The sequence below is a fragment of the Artemia sp. Qi Xiang Cuo genome, chromosome 3 (assembly GCF_049724085.1).
Source record: "Artemia sp. Qi Xiang Cuo chromosome 3, ASM4972408v1, whole genome shotgun sequence".
Classification (NCBI taxonomy): Eukaryota; Metazoa; Arthropoda; class Branchiopoda; order Anostraca; family Artemiidae; genus Artemia; species Artemia sp. Qi Xiang Cuo.
In genome coordinates, this window is record NC_142796.1 from 7,630,566 (window position 1) to 7,645,201 (window position 14,636).

At 36.2% G+C, this 14,636-nt stretch overlaps 1 protein-coding gene across 1 annotated transcript in view; it reads left to right on the forward strand.

Moving 5' to 3' along the window:
- LOC148953711 (unconventional myosin-XV-like) overlaps positions 1-14,636 on the forward strand; it is a 548,203-nt gene that overhangs the window by 320,306 nt on the left and 213,261 nt on the right. The window contains exons 28-29 of the mRNA XM_089108456.1: positions 7,824-8,084; positions 12,707-12,903. Of these exons, the coding sequence (XP_088964582.1) occupies positions 7,824-8,084; positions 12,707-12,903 (458 nt within the window). The remainder of the gene's footprint in view (positions 1-7,823; positions 8,085-12,706; positions 12,904-14,636) is intronic.

Consider the following 14,636-nt stretch of genomic DNA (forward strand, 5'->3'; position numbering starts at 1 on the left):
ATCTCTGACTTTCCCCTCCCCCCTCTTTTCCCTTTAGTCCCCTTATCCTCCTCCTCTACAAACTCCCCCTTACATACCCAACAGATTTTTTGATTTTTAATCGCGATACGATCCTCTGCAGACAACACCATTGGATAATGTGTATGTCTTAAACTAGAAATAGCACCATGAGCCGTGCCAATCAGTTTAGTCAGTGCCTTGACCATGAATTCATCTCCCTCATCCTCTGTTTCTACTATGTCTCACCCTTGCCGCTAGTTAAAACTATCTCTTGTTACAGGATTATATAAAGTGGAAGTGGCTATATTCTCGTGGACTTAAATCGGATAGTTGGGATTATTTATCACCTCTAGATTAGCCTCAGGATCCAAAGATCATCTTTTACAGTGAAGAAAGATGTTCTGAAAATTTTTGAAACGTAAAATGGCCCTATCCCCCGAAACCGTTTCTACTGTCTGGTAGCCATGCCGGCTACAATGCTTCATGTGATTTCGCAACTTTATTTCAGTCCAAAATCTAGAGAGGCATGTTGGACAGTAGAAACGGGCACTCTGTTTCTTACCCCCCCCCAGAACTCTACTAATGTTAGTGATAGGATTAAAATGACCGATTATGTTCGGTTGACTAGGTGGTGTGTATAGCAACCAACCACAGTGTTTAACCAAACCAACTGAGGGACTCCGGATAGGAAATACCCCACCATTCTTTTTAGAACGTGGCCTATCTTCATATTCAGTTTTATACTGAACCACAGTAAAGCCAATCTTCCAATGTACCGTGTCCTTTTCAAAAATATCAATAGCTCATATTGTTTCTGGGTCTTTTCCTTCTAGACAAGAAAAATCTACAATGGGAAAATGGGACCCCTCCTTTCCGGGTACAGCCCCGTGATCTAAATTCGTCTTGGTAGTGTCCCGAGCTAGAGGCTCGAATGCTGATATGAGGATAGCATATCTGAAACACATTTGACCTGTTTCAAAACAAATCCGCTGGACACCTTGACAACCTACTAGATCAGGATTATAATTTAAAACTACTGACCTCTCCCCACCCCCTCTTAAAATAAAATCTTTCTTAAATTTACATATGTTTAAGCTTCAAATTTAAATAAATAAAACTACTGACACACTCCAATTTTCGTTATAGTTATCAAGATGCGTTATAATTTGATCTACCCAATCCATGAAAACACCCTCAAAATTTTATAAATTTGAATAAGCCAAACGCATCTCGGAATGTATATAATGATAATACACCTCACTTCCCCTCATTTAAATAAAACACTTTTAAAACAATAGAAACCTTAATTGATTCCCTCCCCCACAATTGAATTTGATTCTCCAGAAGTGCACGGATTTTATCTACATTTGCAAGCACAATTTCTACAGGGTCAAAAACAAATTTTCCCCCCATAAGTGAATTAAAGGGATCACCAAACGTCGCAGTGAAAACAACTATATTATTTAAAATTGTATTCGACAATTGAAAATCGGGGAGAGTTGTACCCTCCTCTCCCTCGTGTATATTAACCCCACCCCCCAGGTGTTCAACAATATTTGGGCTCTGTTCCACTTCAGTTGTTCGAAGTGGAGTCGTTTGGGGATCGGTGGTTGGAGGAGGAGGGGTCCCAGGTAATTCGTTTTTTAAATCGTCTAAAATTTGCAAGGTATTTTGACTCAAGTCCCCCTGTTCAACTGTGCTATTATCTAAATTAAAAAGAAAATCATCTAAAAACTCGTCAATATTAAAAGGTACTTCAATGCTATCGTCTCATGTTTCATTGTTGGGGGACTCCACGTGTGCATCCTCTCCTTCCCCTTCTTCACTGGACGGCGAATATGGGAACAATGCTCGTCCAATCTATAAATAAAAAAATAGCTTATTTTCAAAGTGTTCAAATCATCCCTACTGTTAAAATTTGAATTATTATTGCTTAATAACATATGGTTAATTCAACTGAAAGTTCCAACTTAACGACAATCTAAGATATGACATGGAAGGCGACAATTTGTTCGTTTATTTTCAAAGTGTTAAAAAATTTTTTTTTTTTATTGAAGCGTTTCAAAGCCACGTCGCTTCCCTTACCCGCAGAGCTTCCCCCAACGCGCCTCAGCCTCATGGCACATCCCTATCTCACGCATCTGGCCCATGTCGCATCCCCCGGTGCAGCCATAACCTGGCCCCCCCCCGGCGCTTGCTCGACTCCTCGGCGTCCCAGCTCCCGGCCATTTACGAAATGTCCCAAAAAAGTTAAAATATTTCTAATTCCATACAGGTTCGGTAAACACATGAGTTTAATTATGGAGGTTAGATGAACGAGTTTGAACTTCAAAATGTTGAGAATCGTTAAGCCGCTTTCCCCACACACTTCTTAGGCATTATACCGCTATGTTTTGACATATAGCTCCCCGTGCGAGATTATAAATAATTTTGGCATCTTCTTTCCCCTGTTTTGTTTTACATTAGCGGTTTCAGTCAATCAAGGTTTCAATGGCCTTTGCGTAATTTTGTGTTTTCTGAAATAGTGGAGAACAAATTGTCTGCAAAATTAATATTTAAGGACATTGGAGTTCTATATTCTATGTAAGAGCGAAACATGACACGATAGAAATATTCAGTTTAAATTAGAATGACAATATGTGACAGATGGGATAATCTCTCTCAAAATTAGGTGAAAAAGAGCAGTCGGTGTTTCAAAGGTACCTAAAAATATATGTGATATTCAATTGTGAAAAATAGGGGATTTTGAGTTTCAAATGGTGAGCATTAATAGAAATTACCCATGAAAAATATTCGCTTATGAGATAGCGGCGAAGAGATAGGGGGAATGCATAGAAAATAGCAAAGATTAGAAAAGAGTGGTTTCTTTTGACTAGCAAGCAAAAAATTTACATTATATTAAGATATCTCCGAGGGAGGGGGGAGCAGAGAAAACAATGGTTGGGGGGGGAGGGGTTAATATCCTGCTGCGATAAGTTTATATTGGGAATTGAAAAAGAAAAAAACATTGGAAGAAATAGATGGGTAGGAAAAAATGCTTACATTTGCATAATCCGTCTGGGCTTGGGCACCCGAAGGACCAGGTAACGTGTGTTGGAGGGTGGACGGGGTGGCAGCGCTATGTTCTTGCGCGGCTGGGCTGGCTATTTCACGATCTTGCGTAGCTTCGGCATTGTAGTTACCCGCCCACTCTCTCTTTGACTTTCTGCCAGGCTGCATTGGGGCTGGCACTGATGGAGCTGCCTCATCCTCTCTGGCTTTTTGGAAGGAGGGGGCAAGCATTCTTCATAATTGGCCTTAAAAAGAAGAGAAAAAATTAGTATAAAAAAAATTTGCCCCTTTTTTTACAGAAAGAAAGTTAGTACCCTCATCCATATAATTTTTTATAGAAAAGCATTTATCACTAAGAAAGCACCCCTACACCAAAAGCACAGCAATAGGTAAAATTTGCAAGAAATGCCCCTATTTTTACCATGCTGAGAAAATTTTTTAAATGTTTCCCGTCTATAGGTTTTTAAAATAGAAAAAAGATTGTTAGCATAGCAGCTTATAGGCCTAAATTACAATCTTGGATGTAAATGTACACATAATAAAGCTATTTTTTTTTCTTAGAAACCCTCGGTTCTCTTACTGCCCAAACGCGAAGAAACAGTTTTGTTTTTCATTTTAAAATGATGGCGATAGAATTGAGGCATGGCCCCCCTCCCCCTTTCGCCAATGTCATAAATATATTGTTAGATCTTAATTTAAAAATAACGAGATTTCACCGGTTCTCCAAAAAGAGATTGTATATGCCTGCGCTTAATAAATTGCAATTGTCTGCATGAAACCGTTTTAATTTGACAGGAGAAAAACACCCCATTTTGATCTGAGAAACCTTATACAGGAAGTGCTTTAAAAAGGGTGACAGCTAATTTTAGGCCTCGCATTGGAGTCTCGTGTCAAATCAGAGCGGCATCTTCATTAAAAATTGACAGAAGTCAGTGATCGGTTTTAGCTAGGATATAGAAGGAAGGAATTTAACGAAATGGTATTTCTTTTTGCGAGAATTTGATTTTAAAACAATGGTGGGGGGGGGGGGGTAAAAAGAATATATTTTATGTTTTCCATTGATTATAATGATGTTTGTAAGGTTTGGGGGGGGGGTTTGGGGGGGTTGGGGTAAAGGAATATATTTACATTTTAGCTGAATATACTGGAGGATGTCCAAGGAAAATAATTTTATTTGAAAATGTACTAAAACGGAACTTACATGGTAAATTGTAGTTGCCAAGGCTTCTAATTCATCAATATTATCCATTGTTGTTTACACTGTGTCAAAATACTTTCTGATAATTTAATCACATTGCATGTCCGTTATATACGAAATCTCAAGGGCGAATTGTTATGTAATGGGGAAAATTATATGTAAGCAGGCCTCTGATTGGCTGAGAAGGAGGATGTATCCGACTCGCTGATTGGCTGAGAAGGAAACACGTGATCTAACTGTTTCCGGGAAACTCATAACATTTGGCTCGAGAGTAACAACAACAAATACTATTTCTGGACACCATGACATTCACGATCGTTTACGCAATCAAGTTCTCGGAAATTCACTTCCCCCTCGAGTCCTAGATCAATAACATTGTTCCCTTTAGAATTCAATGCGCATGTGCAACCTTCCTTCCGGAGTTATTACACATAGAAACATCAAATAAATTGACCTTGGAAAAAGAGGTCATTGACCCCATTAACCACGTGTTCTCCCTAGGGAGGCTATGCCCATATATGGTGCCCTGTCAGTATTCTATGCCCATATTTGGTGTGCTGTCCGTGTCAATAGGGGCCATTCTGCTAACATCTATAAAAAAAAGGAGAGTTCACTAAATAAGCTTTATCAAACTACAGTGAATCACAACATCTATATATATATATAAAAAAATAATAAAAAGAAAACGTTTCTTCAAAGAAAGGCTATTAAATGACCTAGCTGATTCTGTGGTCATACAAATCACCAAATTCATACGCTAGGGGGTGGAGGTAGTACCGAGTTAGCCCCTTCCCCCGCTCATTCCCTGAAATGTGGGAAAGTACGTAAAGTATGTCTATTTAGTTTAAATAAAAGCTAAATAAGACCAGTATGTTTCTAGCTTCCCACTGAAATGCCCCCACCTCCCAAAAATTTTAAACCAAAATCTCAAGTAAGGGAAGTTAACCAAAAATGATGATAGTATTTAAATAATACTACGCAAAAGACGACTTGGTGAAATTTGATTAGAACCAATTCTAACTTTAGACGAGGAAAGATTTAAATTTCAATATTGATGTTGATTGCTCTCATATTATAAACACCTAATATTTTACTTTTTTAAAGTATTATATCGGTTTTTAAAGTGTATTAAAATATGGAATATTTAAAGTATTTTAGTATTAAACTATATATTTCATTTTGAAGTATTAATCGGTTTTAAATCTAATCGCTCACTAGGATTTGCTTATGCAAGGGATAAGTCAGTGATACTAAAAGTCTCACTTTAATATGATATATATGATTTCATATTTAATATATTAGGCTATTTTTGATGTGAAATATTTAAAGTATTTTAGCATTACATTATTATATATTTCATGTAAGTATTATTATCGGTATAAAATCTAATCGCTCACTAGGAGGAGCTTATGCAAGGTCAGTGAGACTAAAGTCAGTGAGTCAGTGAGACTAAAAGTTTTTTTTATATATATTGTCCTTAGTAATTTTGCTTTTTTCAGAGGGGGGTGGTGTAATCGAGCGCAACTTCGAAATTACGAAGATAGGTGAATTATAGGTTAATTATTCTTAAGACCACACTGACTATGTATTACAAAATGAAGAGAAGAGACTTGGTCTTGTGGCCGGTGAAATACATTTTTACTAGCTGGAAATATCCTCGTTTTTTCTTCTTAAAAAATTTCACTGACTGGAAATATCCTCGTTCTTTTTTTCAAACATCAGTTTGTGAATTATAGGATCAAAAATGGTAAAGAGCCTCCACCAGAGCCATTGCTACTTCATAGGGCGTTGAAACGACGTTTCAGTTGTTGCGTATTTTTTACAGGGCAAGTATAAAACGTGTTGCCCAATCTTGCTGCAGCGGTATTGATCCCTGGGCCCCGTAGGTGAAAAATAATGACAAGTTAATTAGTAAACTTTAAGAACAGTTAGACAAAATTCAAATTCTGGGTGGGGGAAGCACGAAGGCCCTAAACCTGTCTCCCCTATACGTTTTTCATCTTCTGGGAGGGTTATTAAAACAATTGTACTGTTCAAGTCCACTTTTAAAGTTTTTAGTTGATAGTGCTAATGTACATAGCACAATCGGACATATGGACATATTGAACTTGAAGTTGTGCAGTCATAAGGATATTACTAAAAATATAGACTAATACCGAAGATAAACTTGCTATTGGATGTAAAATGATATTTAGAAGACAGCTTTACTAATTCTACAAATTGTTTTGGGTACCCATATGACTGACCAGACTTCAAACAATAAGCTCTTCGAGGAATGTGGTCCTATCCCGCTTTCTGGAATCATAATGAGAGAAAGGTTGAGATGTTTAGGACACGTTTTGCAGATGAAGGGTGACATATTGGTAAAGATCATCCTTTTTGGCAATGCATCTAGGGCTAAATAATTAATCTGGGCCGTTTGCGAATGGGGGGGGGAATAGATCGTAAGAAAGTATGTAAGGGAAATCGGACTTCTTTAGAGGGTATAACTCGAGAAGATAAGCGTACATCAAAATTTCTGAACCTTATTTTCCAACACTAACGAACAAGAATTATCTAGTAGATGGAAGGTCTACGTCTCTCACACCCCACTCTTTTTGCTAAATTTTAATTGAAATTGTTGTAGAATATTAAATGTAAATGTAAGTAAGCGTCTGTAAAGTTGCAAAATGTACATGAATAAAACAATTTTGTACAAAATAAAATTTATTTCTAGTAAATTATGCCATTTAATGATTTGTATGAGAAAAAAGTTATGCGTTGGCATTGCTAGGGCATAAAAAGTCCCTGGAACTCCTTGTAAGAAATTAAGCAACAAATATTACTTAAACCGGTTTCTTTTTCCCTTTTTGGTGGAAATATACTTTATTTCTTCTTTTCCTTCTTTTCAAGAAGATATATCTTATCTTTTGATTGCTAATCCTGAAGGAGTATTTTCGAAATAGCTAAAAAGATATTTTTATTCGACACTGTGATTATTGATTATTGCATTATGGACATTATGAACATCGATGATGTACATCATGGACGTTCATGGATCTACATCACTAGACGGCATACGCAAATAATGATTTACTGTAAAATGTAGTTGCAGTAAAATCAGAATTGGTACTAAACATTCTTTTTTAGTTTTTCTGTCTTTTCTTTGGATTTGGTTAAATTGGCCTCTGAAGAGTCCAAACAATATTCTGAAATATATCTGATAATTAAATGAGCATGGAAGGGTCTGAATTATGTTTTTGTGGATCAAAAATGATTTGATTAGCCATTTTTTATATTCAAAGGCGTATCCAGAATTTGTATCAGAGTGGGAGGGGAATATACATAAAAAACTTACGAAATGCATTAAAAATTTGTTTACATGAATTTTGTTACTTTTTTACGATTCGGACAAACAAAAATTGAGGGGGGCTCCAATCGGTTGGCCCCTTCCCCTGGACACGGCCGTGATTATACCCGCAAAAAATTTTAAATCCTTTCCTTCACGCTCTTTGTATGCTTGTTTGATTATATCTTTGTGTGGTTTGCACGCTTGCTTTGCTCCTCACTGACGCTTTACCAACTTTACCAACAGCACCAACTCCGGATTTGGATAGAGGAAAAAATGCACCTGGCTCACCGCCATTCCTTACACCGCCGTCGGCACAAAACGAAGGTTCTTTTGGATACTCGAGGGCTTCTACTGCTTTTGGCTACTCGGGTTCAGATTATCTAAACCCGATACCGTCACAGCCAATGGCTTTTCCATATGCTGCTCCATTTTTGGGTGGTGATTCGAGAGTGAACACACCAGGAACACCTCTTTCGCCTGTTACAGCTTTTTCTATGATGCCCGGTGAGTAGCATTGTTTGTAGCCTTTTTTTTACCAGCTGAGGGAAAGGTTTTTATCTCGGCCGATGCGTTTCCTTTGTACTGCACCATTTTTGGGTGGTATTCGAAGGTGAATGCACCAGGCTCTTTTGCCTGTTGCAGCTTTTTCGATTATGTCCGGTGAGTAGTAGCCTGTTGTTTATCAGTCTTAGTATTTTTACCAGGTATACTACATTACCTGTTTTGGCTTTTTTACCGTGCCTTATAATATATATATATATATATATATATATATATATATATATATATATATATATATATATATATATATATATATATATATATATATATATATATATATATATATATATATATATATATATATATATATATATATATATATATATATATATATATATATATATATATATATGTATATATACCAGATCAAGCTTCATTTTATGTTTAGTTTATTTACAATGGAAGGCAAAGTCGTATCCAGGGGGGGGGAGGTATGGAGTTTTAACCCCCTCCCCCCAAAATTTTCTCTCCGACTCGTAAAAACGTAACAAGAATGCATATAAACTAATTTTTGATGTGTTTTAAGTTTTTTGCGAACAAAATTCCTGGATACGGCCTTGATGAACGGAAACATGCCAACAAATAAGAAAATAAACAATGAAAATGAAAAACTGAAAATTGTAAATAAAAAAAAGGTAAAAAAAATCCAAAATTCCGAAAGAATAAACACTTCTTGCTGATTTACAACAACATTTTTGGAAGAAAAGAGAAAAAAGGAAGAACTACTAAAATAAAAAAAATTTTTTTTTTTACTGAATTACATAAAAGACTTCAAACGAACAAGTTGGAGTTGAAGTCCGAGACATAACAACTGAATTTGCAGCCAAGGTGAATGGGCAGCTCATATGAGAGGGGGGGGCTGAATTGACAAAGCAATGCCATTTGTCATTGCGTAGTCAAGTTGTATTCATTTATTTAAAACCAAGATTCTATATTTCCACAAGGGTACAGTAGATATCTTCGTCGCATTTGACTATTTTTGTTTCTTGTTTCACATGGAGTTTTTAGGTATTACTAGATATATTTATTTTCTCTTACAGCCTAAATTCAACAGATTAAAATAAAAGCTAGAATTTGAAGAAAAAAAACAGTGTTTCAATTTTCGATGCTTTTATTTATTGGAACGTTAAATTGTACATTTTTTTTTACTTTTATTTACTTTTTTGCTTTGAGGACGGCCGAGCAACTTTTTTTTCCTTTTTTCACTGCCTGGAATTTTACTTGTTTTTTCTTCTCATTTTTTATTTTTATTTTTTAATTTGTCATGTGGAGCCATTATAGTCTTAGAAGTTGTTTATGTTCGGTCGGAAAAGACGGTTATCTTACATAAAAACTTACATAACGATTTGCGATATGGACTGTTTTCTTCTCAATTTTATTTTTATTTTCTCATTTGTAGCCATTATAGTCTTAATGTCCGGTTCTAAGCCGGCTTAAGCACTTCGGTATAGACTTGAGAAGATATGTGATCCCTGTCCTGCACAGGCATCCGGGATCATTGCTTTTCCTGAGGCAAAAATAATTTCAGTGATTTAAAGAACATGGAAATTTAAACTTGGAATGATACGACGTTAAAAAATTACCTTCGTATCGACATTTTTACAGACGAATTCGGACAATTTAAACTGGACTTATTAGGAGTTTCAGAAAATCATATCCCAGGGTTAGGAAGACAGAAATTAGGTGATATAGAATTTATTTACTCAGACAGGAAGGATGGGGTACATAGACAGGGAGTAGGGCTCATGATGAATAAGGAAGCTTCTAAGTCTTGTTTAGGCTGGGAAGGTATTAAGAATAGAATACTAATTGCTCAGTTTATGACTAGAAAGTTCAGGGTATCAGTTATAGCAGTATAAGCCCCTGTAGAACCGACTGACGGAGATACTAGGGACTCAGATGAATTTTACTTACAGTTACAGGAGCAAATAGACAAGGTCCCAGGTAGAAATATAATGTTATTACTGGAAGATTTTAATGCCCAGGTTGGTAGAAATAGGGATGGATGGTATCCCAGCCTAGGTAAATTTGGTGTAAGAAAAGAAAATAGTAATGGATACAGACTTTTACAATTTTGTGGGTATTAGAATCTAGTTGTAACCAATACAGTGTTTGGTCAAAAATGGCTCATAAGTTAACATGGTATTCACGTGATGGTAAGACAGTAAACCTTATTGATTATTTTATAGTAAACCGAAGACTGGCAGGAGCAATACAAGATACTAGGAAATATAGGAGTGCTGTTATTGATGTTAAAAGTAAAGATCACCGTCTAGTAGTGTCTAGTGTTAACTTAAAGCTGAAATTTTGGAAGGGTAACTACCTTCCAGGAAGTTATGATGTTGGTAGACTCCAGGATAAGAATTTGAGAGAAAATTTCCAGGAACAGCTGAATGCTAAACTTGAGAGTTTAAGATTTGTAGAAGATGGTTGGAATAATTTTAGAAAAATAATTTGTGAAGTTGCTGAAGGTGTATTAGGGAAGAAAGCTGGAACTGCAGCTAAGAATATTAGTGAAAAGGCTTTATGTTTAATAGAAAGGAGAAAGGACTTGTACAAGAATTATCTGAGCGATAAATCGTATGAAAACAAAACAAATGTAAAGAAAGTGGAAAAAGCATTAAAATATGAACTAAGGAGGTGTGAAGTGGAAGCCATGGATAAAATTGCCGAGGATCTTGAAGATGCAGCTAGACGGTATAATAGTAAAATTTTGTACTGGCACGTTAACAAATTGAGAGGGAGTAGTCAATCCGGACTTGTCCCAGTTAAAGATAGGAGCGTTGTCGCAATTAGCGATAAGGAAAAAAGTAAAGAGAGATGGGCCGAACATTTTGAGAATTTGCTTAACCGAGATAGAGTTGCAGGAAAAGATACAGAGGAAAATGAAAAAGTTTTTGATACCTTGGATGTGAAGGAAGATTTGTTTTGTGAGGAGGAATTAGCAACAGTACTAAAAGGATTAAAGAATAATAAGGCTCCAAGTGCCGATAGGGTGGTAAATGAGTTTCTTAAATATGGTGGCTCTGAGGTCAGAAATAAGTTATTGAAGATTATGAATATGATTTTGAAAAAGGGGAAGTACCTGACGATTTTAGGAAAACTTTCTTTAAGTCACTATAAGAAAGGTGATAAAATTGAGTGTGGTAACTATCGAGGCATTAGTCTGGTCTCTGTAGGTAGCAAATCACTTAGTAATGTGATACTTTTTAGACTGAGAGATGCCATAGAAAAATTTTTAAGAGAAGAACATTGCAGTTTTAGAAAAAGTAGAGGATGTGTCGACCAAATTTTCACTCTTATATTAATAATTGAGAAGTGCCTGAGTTTTCAAACACCTTTGGTCCTCGGTTTTATAGATTACGAGCAAGCGTTCGATTCTGTTGATAGAAGAGCTTTAGTAAAGGTTGTATCCTTCTATGGTATACCAGACAAATACATTAAAGTGATTAATGCTATGTACGAGAATAACACTGCTGTGGTTAAGGTAGGAAATGAGGTTAGCAGCTGGTTTTGTATTAAATCAGGAGTTAATCAGGGTTGTGTTCTATCCCCTTTTGTATGGATTATTCTTACGGAATCTATTTTAAGGAGCAAAGGAAAGGCAATAGGAGGCTACGGAGTAAAATGGGAAGGGAAAAGTCTCCTGGACTTAGATTATGCTGACGATTTCAAAATCCTAGGTGAAAGTTTGAGAAAAATGAATGAAGTTTTGCGAGTTCAGGGTGCTAGAATTGGTTTGAAAATTAATGTTAGGAAGACTAAGTCACTAAGGCTAGGAATAAGTGAAGATGAAAAGGTGACGTTGGGTAATGAAAAGATTGATCAGGTAGGGCAGCTTCACTTACCTTGGTAGTATTATTAGTAAAGATGGTGGAAGCAGTGAAGATGTTAAAAAATAGAATAGCCAAGGCTCAGGGTGTTTTTTCACAGTTATAAAAAGTCTGAAAGAAAAGGAAGATAAGTCTGCAAACCAAGATTAGAATATTAGAAGCTACAGTGATGACAGTGATCAAATATGGCTCTGAAGCAAGAACGCTCCGAAAATTGGATGAATATTTTTTAGATGTTTTCCAGAGAAATTGCTTACGGATTGTTCTGGGTATCCGGCTGATTGACCGTATTTCAAATAATAGGCTGTACAAAAAATATGATTTAATACAGCTCACTAGGACTATAATAAAAGAAAGGTTGAGGTGGATAGGGCGCGTTGTGTGGATGAAGGATGACATATTGCAGAAGGTTGTTCTTTTCGGCCAACCATCTAGGGCTAAACGGAAAGCAGGTCGTCCCCGTCTGGGGTGGGAGGACGTCATAAAGAAAGATTTATAGGAAATGGGAACTTCGTGGGCGGGTGTAAAAAGGGAGGCTTTGAATAGATTGGGGTGGAGGAGGAGCGTGCGTAGCTCTGTTGGCCTTAGGCGGCTTGGTGCAGCGGTGAGTTGAGTTGTTGTTGTTGTTGTTGTATAGTATTTCCAAGTTCATCTACCTTCTTCATCTAATTTAATAGCTAGTAGTTCCATAGAATATCCAAAACCTTCAATAAAAATTACAAACTTTTATAGGATATCCGTTTCCACCGTCAGTAATACCAGGAATGATGTCACCAACTCCAGGTGGCTTTGAAATGCAAAACATCACTGCTATGCAGCAAAATATGCAGAGACTTTTCCTTCAATCGGCAGTTGCTCAGAATATGCAGATCCAACAGCAACTAATTGCACAAAATCAAGCACTGCAACAGCTACTTCAACAGAGTGCAGTAAGTCCTAAAATAATAGTAATAATTAATAATAATAATTAATTTTAATTAATAATAGTAAAGAACGCACCACAGGGATTGAGACCGTGGAGCCGCTAAAACATGTCATTATACCCTAGAGAAGGAACTTTTCAAAAGATATGTGTGTTAAATTACTTATCAATAGCAAGGTATGTTACGTCATCATGCAATTTTTACTGAAAATGGCATTTGAATTTTATATTATCACTTGTTAATTGCAAAAAGCACTAGATATAACAATCTTTAAAAAACTTAAACCTTAATTGGTTCTAATAGTTTTGAGTTGTACAAGCACTAGTCGAGGGTGAAAAGGTTAAAGCAGGATGAAAATTGACTTTGGCCCTTGCTTATTCCATAACTTTCCATAGCTAATTCCATAACTTTAGAGGTTCTTGTTAAAAAATATAATTTATTTAGACAAATCAGACGAATACGTTGCATATCTTCGTTTTTTAGAAGTGTCAGAAAACTATTTTTCCGGTTAGAGGATTTTCTACGTCGTCCATTTGTTAACAGAAAATATCTGATAACAATTTTTTGTTACCTCGTGAAAGACAGAAGTGTAACCTAGCAAAAGTTGTTCTTTGCAATTGAAATCAATCGTGAAACTGAACTGAACCCCAATGATTAACAAGCCGGAAGTTCTCAACAAGTTGCTACCGAATAAATTTTCATTGAGTCATCCATTGTTTTCCGTCGATTTTGCCGCTCCAATTACCGAATGAGGTCGAGATAGCGGCCGCTTTCAATCAAATCTAAAAATTTGAGTCGGTAAAATTGTCTCATTTACCGACTGACACCGAGGTTTTCGAAACTTAGGGAGGGTCTAGATTTCAGTGGATCACTTGTTAATTACAAAAAGCACTAGATATAACAATCTCTTATCAAATGAGTCCTTTAAGATCTCTTTGTCATGTTTCAGAGTCCCACTAGCGGTGACGGAAAAAAAGAACACATCCCATGCTTCCCATGTGGAAAACTTATTTTCTTTGTTGCTTAGGATTGGGGACTGTACTTTTTCTATTAAAAGTGTTCGGTTAGGGAGATTCCTATTGTCCAGTTTTTGTTTCGATCTAACACCACTTTTGCGGGGCTCAGGCTATTTTTCGGAATTCCTATAGATTTGTTTTTTAAATACGCTTTTACCATTAAAATTAATGAAAGGCATAGCTACCATTTCTGAATAAGCTTCAAATGACAATGCCTCCTCACGTGACATTTTTTTTTTTAGCTCGTAAGTTTTTTGGTTCCTATAAGCTAGAGTTCGTTCTTTACTAGGTTGCAGCATATTTTGCAACGATGATTAGGAGAATGGATCCCGTCTTGGCAGGCTTCCATTTTTGAGGGATACGTTATCTTGTGGTGTTCTGCATACCACTGGCAAACTAAGAGACTCCTTTTCTACTTTGTTTGCCAATTTGCTTCTTTTTTTAAGATTGTCTTTAGTTTCAAAATGTTTTCGATTTCTTATTGAAAAAGATGGTTACATTTTCGGTCGGCATCTACGGTATTATAATAATTTTAAAGTACCAAGATACATGGCTGTCAAATTCACAAAGACAGCACGGTAAAATATCTGAAAATTTAAAAATAGTGAAATAGAAAAAGAAATAAAAGAAGATGAAATAAAAGGGAAAAAAGTAAAAATCAGAAACGATATGCAGAGTTTTAAGTGCCGAGGACATAAAATAGAACCTCCCCCTCCCCCTGGG